The sequence below is a fragment of the Eptesicus fuscus genome, chromosome 16 (assembly GCF_027574615.1).
Source record: "Eptesicus fuscus isolate TK198812 chromosome 16, DD_ASM_mEF_20220401, whole genome shotgun sequence".
Lineage (NCBI taxonomy): Eukaryota > Metazoa > Chordata > Mammalia > Chiroptera > Vespertilionidae > Eptesicus > Eptesicus fuscus.
Window position 1 is genome coordinate 202,894 of NC_072488.1, and position 15,955 is coordinate 218,848.

At 56.6% G+C, this 15,955-nt stretch overlaps 2 protein-coding genes across 3 annotated transcripts; one reads left to right on the top strand and one right to left on the bottom strand.

The window, feature by feature from the left end:
* Window positions 1-3,309: 3,309 nt before the first annotated feature.
* Window positions 3,310-6,296, bottom strand: TMEM18 (transmembrane protein 18). The gene is made up of 5 exons (XM_008162442.3): window positions 6,132-6,296; window positions 4,933-5,053; window positions 4,203-4,257; window positions 3,606-3,699; window positions 3,310-3,523 (listed from the first exon to the last, which is right to left on the bottom strand). The coding sequence occupies exons 1-5, from the start codon at window positions 6,186-6,188 to the stop codon at window positions 3,428-3,430; spliced, it is 423 nt and encodes a 140-aa protein (XP_008160664.3). The 5' UTR covers window positions 6,189-6,296; the 3' UTR covers window positions 3,310-3,427.
* A 5,486-nt stretch (window positions 6,297-11,782) lies between these two features.
* Window positions 11,783-15,955, top strand: SNTG2 (syntrophin gamma 2). Of its 2 annotated transcripts, none has more exons than XR_008558513.1 (2): window positions 11,783-12,013; window positions 12,446-12,605. XR_008558513.1 is itself a non-coding variant. In XM_054728069.1 (2 exons), the coding sequence occupies exons 1-2, from the start codon at window positions 11,944-11,946 to the stop codon at window positions 15,885-15,887; spliced, it is 651 nt and encodes a 216-aa protein (XP_054584044.1). In that variant the 5' UTR covers window positions 11,783-11,943; the 3' UTR covers window positions 15,888-15,955. The 2 variants fall into 2 exon arrangements, 1 of the variants encoding a protein (XP_054584044.1); XM_054728069.1 differs by lacking the exon at window positions 12,446-12,605 and adding an exon at window positions 15,307-15,955.

Sequence of the window (15,955 nt, forward strand, 5' to 3'; positions counted from 1 at the left end):
TTAGTAAGTCCTGAGCATCTGGTGCTCGGCGGTGCGGGAACGCCTCTCTGGGCCCAGGACCTGGGAGGGACTCTCTGGAACCGATCCACGTATTTGCACGGAGGGGGTGGGCGTCGTCAGACGTTGCCCATGAAGCAGGTCAGTGATGGAGCCGTAATAGCCTAGATTAGTGCCACATGCTGATGCTCGGCCTGCTCGGCCTGCCGCAGCTTTCAAGGGACATGACAGAGCGAGTGGGTCTGCTTTCTTTTGAGCGAGGAGCTAGCCCGTCAGAGGCTGATGTCACGTCCCCACGTTCCTCTCGGTGGGGCTGGGGGGCCAGGGGATCGGGCGGGAGACGGACTCCAGATGCAACGCCTGCTGCTGCATTCTCTGTGAGCCTGCAACCCGCACCTGGTACCTGGGGGCTATGTCCCTCACCTGGTACCTGGGGGGATCATCCCTCACCTGGTACCTGGGGGGATCATCCCTCACCTGGTACCTGGGGGGGATCATCCCTCACCTTGTACCTGGGGGGATCATCCCTCACCTGGTACCTGGGGGGATCATCCCTCACCTGGTACCTGGGGGCTGCATCCCTCACCTGGTACCTGGGGGGATCATCCCTCACCTGGTACCTGGGGGGATCATCCCTCACCTGGTACCTGGGGGGATCATCCCTCACCTGGTACCTGGGGGGATCATCCCTCACCTGGTACCTGGGGGCTGCATCCCTCACCTGGTACCTGGGGGGATCATCCCTCACCTGGTACCTGGGGGCTGCATCCCTCACCTGGTACCTGGGGGGCTCATCCCTCACCTGGTACCTGGGGGATCATCCCTCACCTGGTACATGGAGGTGAGCCCATGTTCTCGGGGGGGAAGACACTTGCCTGCTTATCCGCCTTGCTCGTTGCCATGGGAGACCCTCGCCTCACCCCATACCTGTCCCAGAAAAGGACCTGTATTTAGCACGAGCCGAAAATCAGAGTTTAAATAACCAACATTAATGTGAAGTCAATGAAACCGCTTGTGCATCTCCCACGGCGAGGCCTGCGGGGCTGTCCAGGGCTTGCACTCGGGACTTGCACAGGAGCCAGTGCGGGGGTGGGGGCAGCCCGCAGACCTGCAACCCTTCGGCCTCACAGCTGTGTCTCCCCAGCACTGGGCTGAGAGATGGCTTTCCTACAAGTGGAAGGAAAGGCTTTGCAGGCCTTACAGGGATTTCGTGCAAAACGATAAGGAAACTCCGTAGGATGTCAACGGAGGCCCCTGGGACCACGAGCGGCTGCTGAGCAGCAGAGCCTTGGGGAGGAGGGGCTGCTGGTCTGTGACCGGGAGCAGCCACAGGGCAGGGCCCAGCCCTCTTCCCGGAGGGGCGGCCACTGGGCCCGGGGCGGGCAGGCTGTGGCCTCGGACAGCAGGTCCTCCTCAGCGTGGAGATGCTGCTAGAAGGTCTGAAGCAGGTGACACACCAGTGGGATGTGAGGTCACGGAAAAGTGTTTTCTTTGGAAACTGCAGCTTGGGCGCCACCTACCGTTCATGTCCTGGAAACTGGTTTTCTCAGCGGGGATATTGGGGCACAGACCCCACCTGATTTAGTTTCTGAAGTTCAATCTGGGGGAAATCCCAAATGATACGTGCGATTTTCTTCGGCTTTGGCATTACTCAGCTCACTGGTCGCCGTCCTGTCGGAGTCTGAGGTGGGCGGTCTGTGCCCGAGGACGGGATCCCTACAACAGCAGGAGCCGCGAGAAACAGCCTGTGTCCTGGGGCCCTTTCCTCTAACTCCTGCTATTCCTACCCTCCTCTATCGCAGTGACAAACAGCACAGGGCCCTGCCACCTCCCTGCCTACTCTTCTGGTTCCCGTTGCAGCCAATAGACAGGGAGTCAGGGGAGGGAGAGGGCGGGACCCTTTGCAGCCACACTCTCACCTGGCTCCCCTCACCCTGGGGCCAGGGGAAAGGGCCGAAGCCCAGGAGTCTTAGTCCCTCCGCTCAGAGCAGATTCCAGGGAGTGAACATCTCATCTACCTCTCCCCTGGCACCTGGTCTCTGGTCCCCAGCCCAACTCAAGCCGGTATCAGCTTCACTACAAAAGGAAGTGCAATGTGGATGGAGGCTGAATGTTACGCTACAAAAAATTAAAAAGACAAAATTCCACAAATGTCTACTAAACCGATTTCAAAACTGTGAATCTTTATATTACATGCCAAGTATAAATTGAGTTCTTTTTTAAAAAATATATCTTTATTGATGTCAGAGAGGAAGGGAGAGGGAGGGAGAGAGAAACATCAATGAGAGAATCATTGATCGGCTGCCTCCTGCACGCCCCCCACTAGGGATTGAACCCGAAACCCAGGCCTGAGTCCTGACCGGGAATCAAGCTGTAACGAAGCAGCAAAGGAGCCCTGGTCTGCTTCGTCCCAGGACAGAGCCTGATGTTCCCAAGGCCCGGGAAAGCGGTGACACGTGACGGTGCCCAGGCGTGTGAATCAGTCTGATGGTTTTATATGGAGTTAACACTAATCACAGACACGCTGGGAACTGCTTAGCTCAGCGATGTCTGTTCACAGTTTAACCGGAGGCTCCAGGCCCAGGACACAACCCACGGGTGTTTGCTTTTTCGCCTGGTAGGATGTGTTCTACAGCGTGGGCGGCTGCTGTGTGTTGATTTTTGGTTTCAAATCCTCGTGTGTGACGTGAGTGACACTGTTCTGAAGGGCACCTGCTGTCAATCACCCAGGCACCCAGCGGCTGGCGGCACCACAGGGGACTTATCCCCACGGAGCGTGTGGAGAGGGGCCGAGACGTGTGGACTTAGCTTCATACCAGGGGCTTGTGAGGACTCGAGTGTCCGGTCTGGGCAGGCCACTGTGCTGATCTCAAAGGCCCCGAAGCCCCCGGGGCCTCAGCGGTGGCCGCGGCCTCGCTACTCTGCCGGTGGAGGAAGCCGGGCAGCGGCCTGCGAAGGAGAACCCTGGCCAACGCCGGCGCCTTCGCCCCACCAGCATCGCGCTGTAGCGACAGGGCTTTCAGCTCACGCTGCAGCTGGGCCAGCTCCCAGCTGGCTACGCCACTCCTCCGAGGGCTGGCTCCAGAAAGGCCCACCTCCACCCGCCACAGGGGCTTCGTGCCGGAGCCTCGTGACCCACCTGTCACTGGTCAGAGCGTGTCCAGTCACTGGCGACTGAGATGATATCCTGGATGCTATGACTTGTGAGGGATTATGATTACACATCGTAAATCCTGCCGGAACCCCAGGCCAAGTAACCAAATGGCAAAGACAACCTGAGTCTGAGCACAATTAGCTGCAGACAAAACAGCGTCGCGAGGAAAACCATCTTTACAAATGACAGTGGCTGCTGGAACGGGCCTGCCACGCCAGCACTTAGTTCTCACGATGGCAGCAGGAAAGCGCTCAGGAACGCGGCGGCTGCTGTGCACTACTCCTCCTTCCTCCTCTTCCTCCTCTCCTTCACCTTCTGCTGCAGGGCCTTGAGGTCGGCCATCACAGTCAGTGTCTTCCGGACCCACATGATCTGAAAGCAGGAGTTTGGAGAGCGCTCACACTGGGGACACGTACAGAGGGAAAGCGAGGACACAGCAGTGGTAAGTACGCACCACAATGATCATGGCGTTGAGGAGCAATGGCGCCGAAAAGACCAGTGAAATGAACATCCCCCTCGAATCGAAATACTGGTATTTCGAAAACGACCTGTTTTAAGAAAAATTTAAAAATCACTTGGCGTAGCGAAACAATGTTTTAAATGCCATTCCCTACTTAGTGTGAGGCTTCTGGAGGTCTTAGGTCACGAAGGCAGAACCCGTATCCCCCAACCCCCCATGAGGGCACCAGCCCTCGAGGCCTTCATGGTCAGACCCTGACGTTGCGGGGGGAGGCGGAGCTGAGGCCCAGACACTGGACACAGTGGTCCCGGGAGGGGAGAGGCTTCAGCGTGCTCTCCACTCGGCCCACGCACACCCAGCTCCATCACCCCACTTCCTTACTCTGACGCGAACAGCACTTTCAACAGCCCCTGACCTCTCTCTCCCTCAAGGTCATGACCAGCACCACCCAGTCTTCAGCTGGCACCGCCAGTGAGAATCGTAAGGAGCGCTTCTCAGCCTAAACCTGTCCGAGCGGGGGCTGCTGTGATGCATGTGGGTGCTCTTTCCAAAAAGCAGAAGCCGGACAGCGACCCGCCCCGACCGGCTCACCTCCAGTTCATGGCGGCCACTTCATTGATGTACTCAGCACAATAGACCAAGGTTACTGCAAGAGAAACCGCGTTAGAACCTGCGTGACTGACCACTCGTCATGTGGAAACACATCCTCTACAGATGCATGTTCAGTGTAAACACACAAGACAGCAAGAGTTTGAGGGAAATGGCATTTCTCCTTTGATATAATGTAAGACAACAATTATAAAACTAAACGTCAGGATACCCAGTTACCCAAAGGAAACCAGGTCCACACACGTCAGTCTCCACGAGGACAACACGCAGAGCGGTCAGCAACACGCAGCCACGAGAATCCAGTCTTCTGCCCGAAAACCAAGAGCCGCCGTGCTGGCTATTTGCCCAATTTCCTACATGTCCCAGGCACCGGTCAGGCCAACGGGCCGCTGGGCAGCAGGGCCTAGAGCCGTGGAGCCGGTCCTCAGGATTCCGACAACAAGGGCCGCCCTGTGGGCAGCAGGAACCCAGCCGCAGGGACGCTGCTTTGTGCACGTTTGCACCCTCCCTGGTAAGGTAGGTGCTTGGTGTATTCCTTTCAAATACAAAATCCACAAATTTACTTTATCTCTAGAATTCCCAAGAGAGAAATCAGGGCGAGCCCCGAGACTAAGAGTAGAGCCTAAGACAGGAGGGCGGGGTCTCGGGAACACACTACATGCTGAGAACACGCTGCACAGGTGCATCACGCAGCTCGGTCCACTCCACTCACCGAGGCACAGGAAGTGCCCGACCTGCAGTTTGTACCGCCGGGAGGACACGCACGTGAGCAGCAGGCAGAGCGCGTGGAAGACGACCAGGCCGAGGAGCCAGGGCTCCGTCCAGTCTGTCTGCTGTGGACACACCATTGGACACTCGTCAACATCGGCTCCCTCGGGGGCCCAGCCTCAGGTCCCCAGGGTCAGTGGGGAGTCAATGGCTCCTCACTCCTGAGTACCTTACTTCTGGGGCTACTGAGCAAGGCGTCCAGAGAGGCCGTGACCCCCAGCTCACAGAAGAGGGGGAGGAGAGGGAAGGGGAGGAGGGAACCAGGAACCCTCCATGGCTACCAGGGCCCCCGGGGTCTGAAGAGGAATTCGGGGTCTAATGCTGGAGCACAGAGGGGCGGCCTCCCCGACTCGCCCTCGGGTTTGTGGCGCTGTCACACTATGAGGTGAGTGGAACCTAAGGGCCATTGTCCCAGGAGGGAGGAGGAAGTCAGTGGCTTGTTCAGATGCATTTGGTTACTCCCCCTCAGAGCCCCTATTTCAAGCCCCTAAACTAGTACTTTAAGGCCTTGAGAAATCTCAGCCATCCCTACTGGCAAGACTCCATATTCCTTCTGCCCTACACGCAGCCTGCACACAGTGCTGCGAGCCCAGATCTGCTCAGCTTCACGGGGGGCAGGTCCTCCGCCCACGGTCAGATGCCCCTTGTGCTCAGATCCACGCCCTGCCCTGACCCGGCCCCATGGGACTCAGAGCCTGAAGCCTTCAGGCCTAGTGTGGCCGCCCCCCCGCACGCCGGGCCCCGCAGGACCATGCAGCGGGGCAGGTAAGCTGGCCGCGAGCCTTGTCCACCCACTCGCGTTCGAGGGCCCAGAGCGAGGGACACGGGGAGGGCGGGCGGGGCGGGCGGGGCACGCTTCCCGGAGGCAGGGAGCTGGGGGAGGGCAGCGCCGCGCCACTCCGCCCGCCTCCCGGCCCCGCCCCAAGCCCCGCCCCACACTCCAGGCCCTGCCCCCAAGCTCCGCCTCACACTGCGCAGGCCCCGCCCACACTGCGCAGGCCCCGCCCCGGAAGCTCCACCAACCCCCCCCCTCCCGCTCAGGCCCCGCCCCCAACGCCCGGGCCGGTGCCGTGGCGGCCAAGGCGGACGATGGGAAGTCCGGGGCAGCTCCCACCGCCAGCACCGAACTGGCCGCCAAGTTACCGTGATGACGGCGGGAATGCTGTCGGGGAAGGAGGTGACTGAGAAGGCGGACGGCATCGTGCCCAGAAACACCCGCCCTCGCCACCGCCGTCCGGCTGCTCCCGCCCGACTGCCGGTAGGTGTGCCTCCAGCGTCGCCTCTCCCGGCGTCTCGTGTGTCGCGAGACCTGCGGCGTCGGAAGTGGGCGGGCGACCCTGTGAACGCGGCCCGAGCGCACATCTCGCGGTATTTCGTGGTGGTGACATGAATACCGGTACCAGCCGGTCCGGAGAGCGTCACCGTCTGTCCCGAGTGCCCTCCCAACGGGACGCCGGGTGGGGGCGCAGAGCCGGCCCGAGCTCGCGGGGCCGCCGGGGCGACGGCTGACGGTCCTCGGCGGCCTCCCCGGGGCGGCGGGCGGTGCTGCTGCCGGAGGCGGCCTGTGCCCGGTCTGTGCGCGCGGCCCGTCCTCCCACCGAGCCGGGGCGCGGCGGCGGGCTGCCCGGGGTGCCCCGATGGGAAGTCCAGGGCAGGTCACGGCGAAGCACCTAGAGCCCCGCGAGTTTATGGCACTTTTCCCCGGAGAAAGGGAGGTGGGTCGGGCTGCCCCCTCCGGACCCCGGACCCCTCCCATCTCTTGTCTTCCCGCCCAAACGCAGACACTGCGGTCCTCGGTCTGACAGCCAGGCTCCCGCTCTCCCTCCTGAGACTGATGGGTGAAGGCGGGTGGGCGCACCGGCCACGTGCTCTCGGGTGGAGAAAGCGCCCCGGGTTCTCTGTTGGTGTGGCCTCCCGTCGGGTATTGTTAGGGTTCCGCCGGCTTCCTCCCCCCGCCTCACGGCCTTCTCTGCCCTCTCGCTGTCATCGCGGCTGCCCCTTTGAGTTCAGTGTCCACCTAATTTTCGATAAAAGTTTTTTTCCTTTTCCCAAAGTCAGGCACACAGTGTTGCCTACACCTGAGTGGGAAGATCCAAAATGATCCCGCACGTGCAACCTAGAGTGTGTTTAACACAAAGCTGACATTCTTGTTCTCGTCCTACATCCGCCCCAGGAGGTGACACTACCCCTCCTGCAGGCGACCCCAGTCCCGGGCGCGGTGCTCCGGCCCGGGGAGAGCCGGGGAGCGCCAGCGGGGGCCAGGTGAGCGCCAGGGGGCTGGCGGCTATGGGCTCACAGCTGGGCCGCAGTTTAACGGAGGCGCCAGCAGGCGGCAGCACGAGGCCGTGCCAGGTACCGCGCTGTAGGAACCGGTCCACCTTTTCCATGATGTTTGCAACAAAATGAGTTTTCATGTATTCATACCTGTTGAACTGAGAGGTTTTAGTCAACACCATTTAATTTTAGGCAAGAAAATTGTACACCATGGAATAGCTAAATGTGTTATTTTGGGGAGTTCTTTATTAGATTGCCTTTAAAAAATTAAAATGTGCTTGTGAAAAATCCATAATCATGGGTAATAAAAGCTTTAGAGATAAAACCCAACAAATTTAATACCTCATTTCCACTTCATTTTTTCAGTATTCTATCAGTGCGGCCCTAGCTGGTTTGGCTCAGTGGATAGCGCATTGGCCTGTGGACTGAAGGGTCCCGGGTTTGATTCCAGTCAAGGGCACATGCCTGGATTGCAGGCTTGATCCCCAGTAGGGGGCGTGCAGTAGGCAGCTGGTCCATGATTCTCTCTCATCATTAATATTTCTCCCTCCCTCTCTCTCTGAAATCAGTAAAAATCTGTCAGTGCATCTCTACCTTTGTGCTCACAGAGGCATTTGTGACTGCATGGCCGTACTGCTCTGCCGATTTGGTGGATTTATGGTTCTGCCGGTGTGATCTGAGCCTCTCTAGGGCATTAGTCATGTGTTATCTGTGGAAACATTTGCAGTGTGAATGAACTGATGAGTCTGTCCTGACAGCTCATATAGTAACTAGTGACGAAGATGTTTTTGGGTTTTATCTATCCTATATAATAAAAGCCTAATATGCAAATTCTCCCCTCAACTGGGAGTTCAACTGCTCCCTATGACGTGCGCTGACCACCAGGGGGCGGCCTGGAACATGACGGGTGTCAGCGAGGTGTCAGCGACGCAGCGTTGGCAGTGGGCGGCAGTGGTGACGCTGCCGGTCCCAGTGGGCCCCAACAAGAGCAGGACCGAGGCGGGATGGTGGAGCAGATGAGCGGGCAGCGCCAGGCCAAGACGGATGTGAGCGGGGGCCCAATCGCCCCACCGATCGCCCCGCAGACAGTGATTGGTGGCAGCAGCAGGGTGCCCGGCCCCGACCAATCACCCCACAGGCGGGATGGTGGAGCAGGTGAAGGGGCGGCACCAGGCCATGGCGGGCTGCCAGGTGGGCTGCGGGACTGCGAGGCTGGGGGTGCAAGCTGGGGCCCGATCCCTGAGGGACCCCACCCGTGCACGAATTCATGCATCAGGCCTCTAGTCTATATATATAAAAGCCCGAACGACTGGTTGCTATGACATGCACTGACCACCAGGGGGAAGACACAACACAGAAGCTGCTGTCTGGTGGCCAGTGCGCTCCCACGGTGGGAGCGTCTCTCAGCTGACCCACGGGTGCCTGACGCAGGGCAGTGATGCGAGCGGACCCCATCGGTGTACGAATCCATTCACCAGGCCTCTAGTATTTGTATAGAGACCCCGAGGACAACACATAATCACATGCTGTGACTGCAAAACTTTCTGTTAGTAGACAAGGCCTTCCATGCAAAAGGAGAAAGAAGAGTTCAGGAAACAAGTGCAGTCCGTCTTCTTCGGGGGCATCGATCAGTAACGATATGTTATCAGGGGAAGAGGTGAGCACAGGGGCTGAAGACAGCTCCCAGCCCCTGGAAGGCGGGCTCTGGGAAAACGAATTTTAGATGAGGGAAACCTGGATTTGAACATGAACGATTTCCCTCTCAGCAGCGTGGCCTGGGGGTTGGTTATTATTTTTTAATTACCCAAGTCTTAGTTTATTGTGTGTAAAAGTGGCTAATAATGCCTTTCTGATGGGTGGGTTCTAGGATTTGTGATAATATGCCCCAAAGGCCGTGCATTGTGCCGAGTGAATGCTTTTGCTTAATAAATGATAACTATTACTACTTCTATAATGTCCCAACCCAACTCTCCCCAGGCCCTCTTCTTTTTAATGCACAGACAACATTCCTTCTGCTTCCCACTCCGTCCTGCACACGGTAGAAGTGTGCGTCAGCCATGTATAGCAGCACAGCGCTTTTATTTCCGTCTGAGAGGTGTCATTATAGCCCATCTGCTTTTTGCTCTGCATTGCACATTGAATATTGCGTCTTGAAAAGGCTTAAAGGCCAGAAACATTTTGTCTGAGAATCTACAGCTGATTCAGGCCCAATCAGTGTGGCTGTGCAATTCAAATTACTTTTCCTAATATGGATGTTTCTGCTCTATTAAACCAGCTGTTTACACAAGTCTTTTCTGAAGCTGGAGGTTGCGTTTGCCTAATAAGTAGATCTTTTATGGAAGATGTAAATTTCTTGATTTTTTAACTTGCCAGGTTCAGGTTTCTCTTTCTGTAAAGGAGTCAGACACGCACAGGACACGGTTCTGTCTGAGGAAACCGTCTTCTTTCACAGAGTCCCAAGGAAAGCATCCAAGAGACCCACGCGAGGGGGCGTGGCGTGGCGAGGGTAGAAGGCTGGCCCTGGGTGCACAGGGTCTCACCTCTGTCCCACCGTCGAAAAAGTCCAGCCTCCTCTTCATCAAGTATGTTCCTATTGTCTTTCTATCATGCGATTTTTTTCACTACAAGCTCTTTAATGTAACTGTTAATAATTACCTTTACCAAGATTGTCTAACACTGAACAACATAGGCATGAGGTTAAGAAATTCTCTTGATTTAAGAATTACTCTGTCCAATAGAACTTACTCTAATAATCTGACGTGATCATCATCGGATCTAACAGTTGGTCCTGGCAATTAGAAGTTAGCCATCAAAATAGTAAGAGTTGGTGTGCGGTTTGGGAAGGAAGAAATAAACTGTCTTTGCCCACAGAAGGGATGCCTGTATATGTAGAAATGTCAAAGACTCAAGAACAACAATCTCCCGGAACTGACCTGGCTACAGCACGGGCTGCAGGGCTCACACCTAATGCACAAAAGCCATCACTTTCCTACACACCAGCCGGGAACCACTGAAATCTGAAATTAACTACCCAGTGCCATGGGCATAAGCACCCCCTTCCAGAAGCCTCCTGCGTGGCGTGGGGCAGGGGCGGGAGGGAAATTTGGAACCTGAATCCGGCAGCTGCCCAGGTTCACTGGTCAGCCGCACTGCTTCCTTTTTAGAAAATTAAAGCCATGGCTCATGGCCGCGGGGCAGGGAGTGATGAGCTCTCAGCATCGCGGGCTTGAGCTTTTGAAGGGAAAAAAACTTGCAGAACGAGAAACAAGCTTTTCCTCGTGAATAGGAAGGAGCCTTAGGACTCATCAGGAATGAAGCAGGGCCCTAGGGTTTATTGAGCATTTCCTGTCGGCTTTATCTCCACTTGGAAAACGCATTACAGAACCGGCTGCGGTGAGTTATGAGATGAGACTTCTCATGTCCTGTGAATCCTGCTGTCTCCCCCACAGGCTGACAGCGTGTGTGACTGTGGATGCGCCACGTGGGCGGGACGAGGAGCAGCTGCTCCCCATCGGGACTCACTGGTGGGTCCAGACCACGGCTCCCTCCCTCCTGAGCGCCCTGTGGCCAGGAGTTCGACTCTGACACCTGATGGAGGAAGGACAACCCGTTTCTCCACAAGGTCAGCATCGAAGGGGCAGTGGGTGGCAGATGGACTGTACAGATAGTTCAGGTGGTTAAGCACAGGACTAAGCACACCAGCCCCTCAGCTGCACTGCAGAACACACACAGGAACAATTTTTTAAAAAGAAATGATGAGTCTGGCCTGTGTGGCTCAGGTTGAGGTCAACCAATGAACAGGAAGTCATGATTCAATTCCCTGTCAGGACACAGGCCGGGTTGTGGGCTTGATCCCCAGTGGGGGGCGTGCAGGAGGCAGCGGATCCATGATTCTCTCTCATCATTGATGTTTCTCTCTCTCTCTACCTCTCCCTTCCTCTCTGAAATCAATAAAAATATTTTTTAAAAAACAAAACAATTACTGCTAAATGGTTTTTCTTTTTAATCTAACTTGTGATGAGTACATGTAATTTTGGAAGGCATATAATGATGTGGTAGAAATAGGTCTTTTACTATTGATAGTGAAAATACAGTGACTATTTTAATGCCTATCCTAACAGTTTTGCAAAAGATGAGAATTTTCACAGTTACCGGTGCGTGGCATCTAATTATGAAATAGAAGCAGGATTTGGGGGGCTCCGGGTTAAACTCCCCCCGTGTCCTCACTCGAGTTTGCTGAAACTTGTTCCCGAGGACCCAGAAGCAGCCAGGCTGGGACCGTCCATGCGCGCTGGCCGAGGACGGTGGAGCGCCCCAAAGTCAGCCCGGAGGAGGGCCTGGGAGGGGGCGCCGAGTCCAGCGGAGCCGCAGCTCCCCCACAGCGGAGCTAGCCCACCGCCCACAGGCCTCCGGGCTCCCCAGACCCGGCCCTGCGCGCCCCTCCGCCCGGGACGGGGGGCGGGGCTCGTGGTGGGGGCGGGGCTAGGGGCGGGGTCACTATTGGGGGCGGGGCTGGCGGGCGGGGAGCAGTGCTCTGGGCCCCCTCCCGCCGGGAGCAGCGGAGCGGGAGCCGGAGCCGAGTGGGACGCGGACGCTGCGCCCACGGGGCAGGTGGGTGCTCGCGCGAGGCCTCGGGCTGAGCTGCCCGGCCCGGAGCGCGGGCCCCGCCGCGTGGGCGGTGATGAGCGGCGATAAGCCCACAACCCGGCCGCCTCCCGCGGGCCCCGAGCCGCCTGCTGGTGCCCGTACAGGTGAGAGCCCTCCGCGCCCCCTCCGCGCCTCTCCTGACCTGGGGCCCCTTTTTCTCCCCGCGCCCCCTCCTCACCTCCAGTCCCCTCCTCACCCGAGCCCCCTCCTCACCTGAGCCCCCCACCCCGCGCTCCGCCCTCACCGTCTCCTCCTGCCCGCCCCTTCCGTCTCTGGGAGGCTCGAGCCGCTGGTCTCCGCAGGGATCCTGGGCCCGCGGCGCCCCTCCGCCCGCAGGAAGCCCAGGGGAGGCCTGTGGTGTGCGGCGTCCCGTCCTGAAGGGCTGGTGCGAAGCGCAGGGCTTGGGCTTTGCGGGCCTGGGCTCTGGGTCCGCCCTGCTTCTCTGCGGGCGGGTGCGGAGGGGCCTTCCAGGGCTCCTAACACCCGCCTCTGCGTCTCTTCTTGGCCGCGCCCCCCCCCCCCCCCCCATTTTTAAGTAACTGAACTTGAGTGGGGAAGAGCCGAGATGCTGCCTCAAACACAATGAAAAGTCGCTGGAAACGGTCAAGTAGCCCCCGCAGCCCGTGTCCTGGAAGCAGTGAGAAAAGAACCGAGTTCCTGGGCCGCTGGTGGACTGACCCCCACCCCACCCCACCCCACCCCCGTGGGGCCCGTGGGCAGACCCAGGTCCCTGAGTGACCTCAGCAGGTGGGGAGCTTTTATAAATTACTGTTTGTCATGATGCTTCTCAGCTAGGTGCAGACCTCCCTCTCTCTCTCTCTCTCTCTCTCTCTCTCTCTCTGTCACACACACACACACACACACACACACACACACACACACACACACCTGTGCACAGGTAGTGCCTCTTCCATCCATTTCCCACTTTGCGTCTTGGCACAAATCTTGACCTAAACCCCGTGTAAAGCCCGCGTCTGCTTCTTGAAGTGCTTTGCGGCGTGGGCCCCGAGGCTGCAGGCGGGACTCACCTGAGGACGTCATCATCGGAAGCAGCTGGCTGCCGAGGGAGCAGAGCCCGCGGTCACGGTCACGGTCACGGGCGGCAGAAAGCCTGCCTGGGAGTGTGAAAGGGTGCCCTCCAGGCCAGGAAATGCACCTGAGCTCAGTCTGGCCTGTCATCCTTGTGCTCACAGCGGGAGAGGGAGAGGTACAGCGGGTTCATCCTGCTGCGGAATGAACCCAGCGGGTGAGTTGTCGGCAGTCACTCAGCTTTTCACAAAGAAATAAACTGCAAGGCGCCACGAAGCACGCTGCCTGCGCGACTGTGGATTCCGTGGGCGCTGGCTCCGGAGCGCGCCGCCAGGTGGCGCTGGTCGCCAGTCGGCTGCAGGATGAGGTTCCTGCTGCTTTGCGGGTTTTTTTATTTTTGTTTTTAAAGTTTTCTTAATTTATTTTCTGTAGCCTGCAGTCTTTCTTTCTTTTTTCTTTTTTTAAATATATGTATATGTATATATTTAATTATTGAAAGTTTTACATATGTCTCCTTTTTCTCCCATTGACCTCTCCCCAGCACATGCCCCCACCCCCTTACTGTCTGTGTCCATTGGTTAAGCGTGTATACGTGTGTGCAAGTCCTTTGGTTGATCTCTTACTCCCCCTTCCCACTCCCTTCCCTCTGAAGTTGGACTGTCTGTCCAATGCTTCTAAGTCTCCGGATCTATTTTTGTTCATCAGTTTATGTTGTTCATTATATTCCACATATGAGTGAAATCTTGTGATATTTATCTTTCTCCCGACTGGCTTATTTCGCTTAGCATAATGCTCTCCAGGTCCCTCCATGCTGTTGCAAATAGTGAGAGTTCTTTCCTTTTACAGCAGCGTAGTATTCCATTGTGTAGATGCACCACAGTTTTTAACCCACTCATCTGCTGATGGGCACTTGGGCTGTTTCCAGATCTCAGCTATGGTGAATTGTGCTGCTGTGAACATAGGAGAGCCTCGATTGTATGATACAACCTGAGTGACCTGTATTTGCAAGGAAGTTTTGTCAGCATCGGACACCAAGGATTAGAAGAACGACGCAGAGCATGGGGAGAGCAAGAATAACTTTGTTTTCAGAAATACTGGGTGCTCAATGCGCCGCCCTTGAACTCCAGTGGATGGGAAGGTTCAGGTTCCTACTGATTTAAAACGAATCTGTTAAGTAGCCCGTTCGCACACCCGTCTTTAAAAACATGAACTTCTGTAGCACACAGTCACAGCTTAAGTAGCTGGTGGAGAATGGCCTGTATATCGACGCCCTATGACCCTCTCATGGCTGTTCATTTGTACTTGAGTGATTGTTGTCTGGACTCACTTTCTTATTAGTCACTATCCATGACATCATTGAACTTGAATAGTCATGTGATCATTCCAGTTAAGAAAGAGAACTTAGTGCTTCTAATTAGAAAAGTGATATAAAAGAAAGTTGTTTAAAACCCGTTATATTTCTAGTCATAAATATTTTTTTCTGAAGTAAAAAATACAACATTCTTTATGATGACTGCTTGTAAACACACATTCTTTATGATGACTGCTTGTTTGAATAATGGGAATTTGGCCAAATTTAGATGTCTCTTGTTCGGTATAGGAATGTCTCCCCCTCCCACCCCGCTTTGGGTGGCTGTTCCCTGTTCTGCACTGTTGCTAAGTTAAGGGAGCGCATACACCCGTGTGCCTGTCCGTCTGTGTTCCTGTGGTGGAGCCCCCTGGTGGAGAGCCGTCCCTGCAGTGTGCTGCCTTTATGTTGGATTTGTACTGAGAGCGCATGTTCTGATTTTGACTAAGAGCTGCTTCCGTGGAAGAGGCCGGAAGCTTAAAGGGCCTGAGGCAGGGGTGTGCTGTCCTGGGTGAGGGCGTGCCAGGCCGTTCTCCGTGTGCGGTTGTAGGAGACACTCCCTGGTCTCAGGCCACTTACTGTGTGGGAGCGTGTGAGCACGGAACCGCCTCAGGAGGCTGTCCATTGGTCTTATGCTTTGGGGACACGTTTCTCGTCCTTGCTGACTCGTCTTCGATTTCAGTGGTGGGATTTCTGAATGCACACACACCTGCACACACCCACACACACACACCTGCACACACCCACACACACACCTGCACACACTTGCACACACATCTGCATGCACAAACACACCTGCACACACTCATCCACACATACCTGCATGCACACTTACACACACACCTGCACACACATCTGGATGCACACACACACACCTGCACGCACTCACACACAGTCACCTGCCTCCTCTCCTGTGTCCGGGGCCGGAGTGACCCAATCTACGGAGGAGAGGCATGGCTGGCTGGTGGCCACGTGCTCCTGGTGCTCACAACCACACGTTCCGCTTGGTCCTTCCTGCAGGAGTCGAGTTCCCGGTCCTCACGGCCGTCCTGCACTGCGTCCACGCCTTCCTCGTGGCCAAGGTTGCCTCCCTGGACCCCGGCTTTGCGGGCAGCCCGAGCCTCAGCAGAAAGCCCCTGGGGGCAGCTGACGCGCTCTGTCAAGGACGAGAATTGAATTATTTTCTTAAGAGACGAACCTTTGCTGCCAGCATTGCACTCTGTGGTTTTAAACGAGCCTACGGTGTGACACCATCAAGTCCTTCCCGTCTCCAGCCATGGGCATCCTTGTTAGAGGACCGTCCCACAGGGCGCAGGCGCGGCCGTGGCTGGGACCCGGCCTGTGAGTCGCCACATCCCTGCGCCCCCCGGGCCCTGCGAAGGGTGAGCCCCACGCACCTCGTTCCTCACTGGCCACACCCGAGTTTCCTGCCACGGAGTGACGGAGGACCCAGCACCCCGTTTCCCTCTCCCTGGAGAGGAAGTGCTTCCTGGTGTGAGGGGTCCCCTCCCCTGTGCCCAGGAGGAGGCGGAGCCAGGGGTGAGCTGGGCTATGAGCAGCAGGACTATGGGGATGGGAGTCAATTTTCGTATCAAACATGACAAATGAGTTACAAGGTCATTAAATAGTGCGTCATTTAAAGGTTAACTTTATTATTATTTTTTTTTTT

Excerpts from the sequence above, each read along its gene's own strand:
- SNTG2 (XM_054728069.1), top strand. The coding sequence starts at position 11,944 with ATGAGCGGCGATAAGCCCACAACCCGGCCGCCTCCCGCGGGCCCCGAG. Across the intron at positions 12,014-15,306 it reads GCCTGCTGGTGCCCGTACAG|GAGTCGAGTTCCCGGTCCTC; the intron begins GTGAGAGCCCTC and ends TCCTTCCTGCAG.
- TMEM18 (XM_008162442.3), bottom strand. The coding sequence starts at position 6,188 with ATGCCGTCCGCCTTCTCAGTCACCTCCTTCCCCGACAGCATTCCCGCC. Across the intron at positions 5,054-6,131 it reads GCATTCCCGCCGTCATCACG|CAGACAGACTGGACGGAGCC; the intron begins GTAACTTGGCGG and ends GTGTGTCCACAG. Across the intron at positions 3,700-4,202 it reads GTGGCCGCCATGAACTGGAG|GTCGTTTTCGAAATACCAGT; the intron begins GTGAGCCGGTCG and ends TTCTTAAAACAG.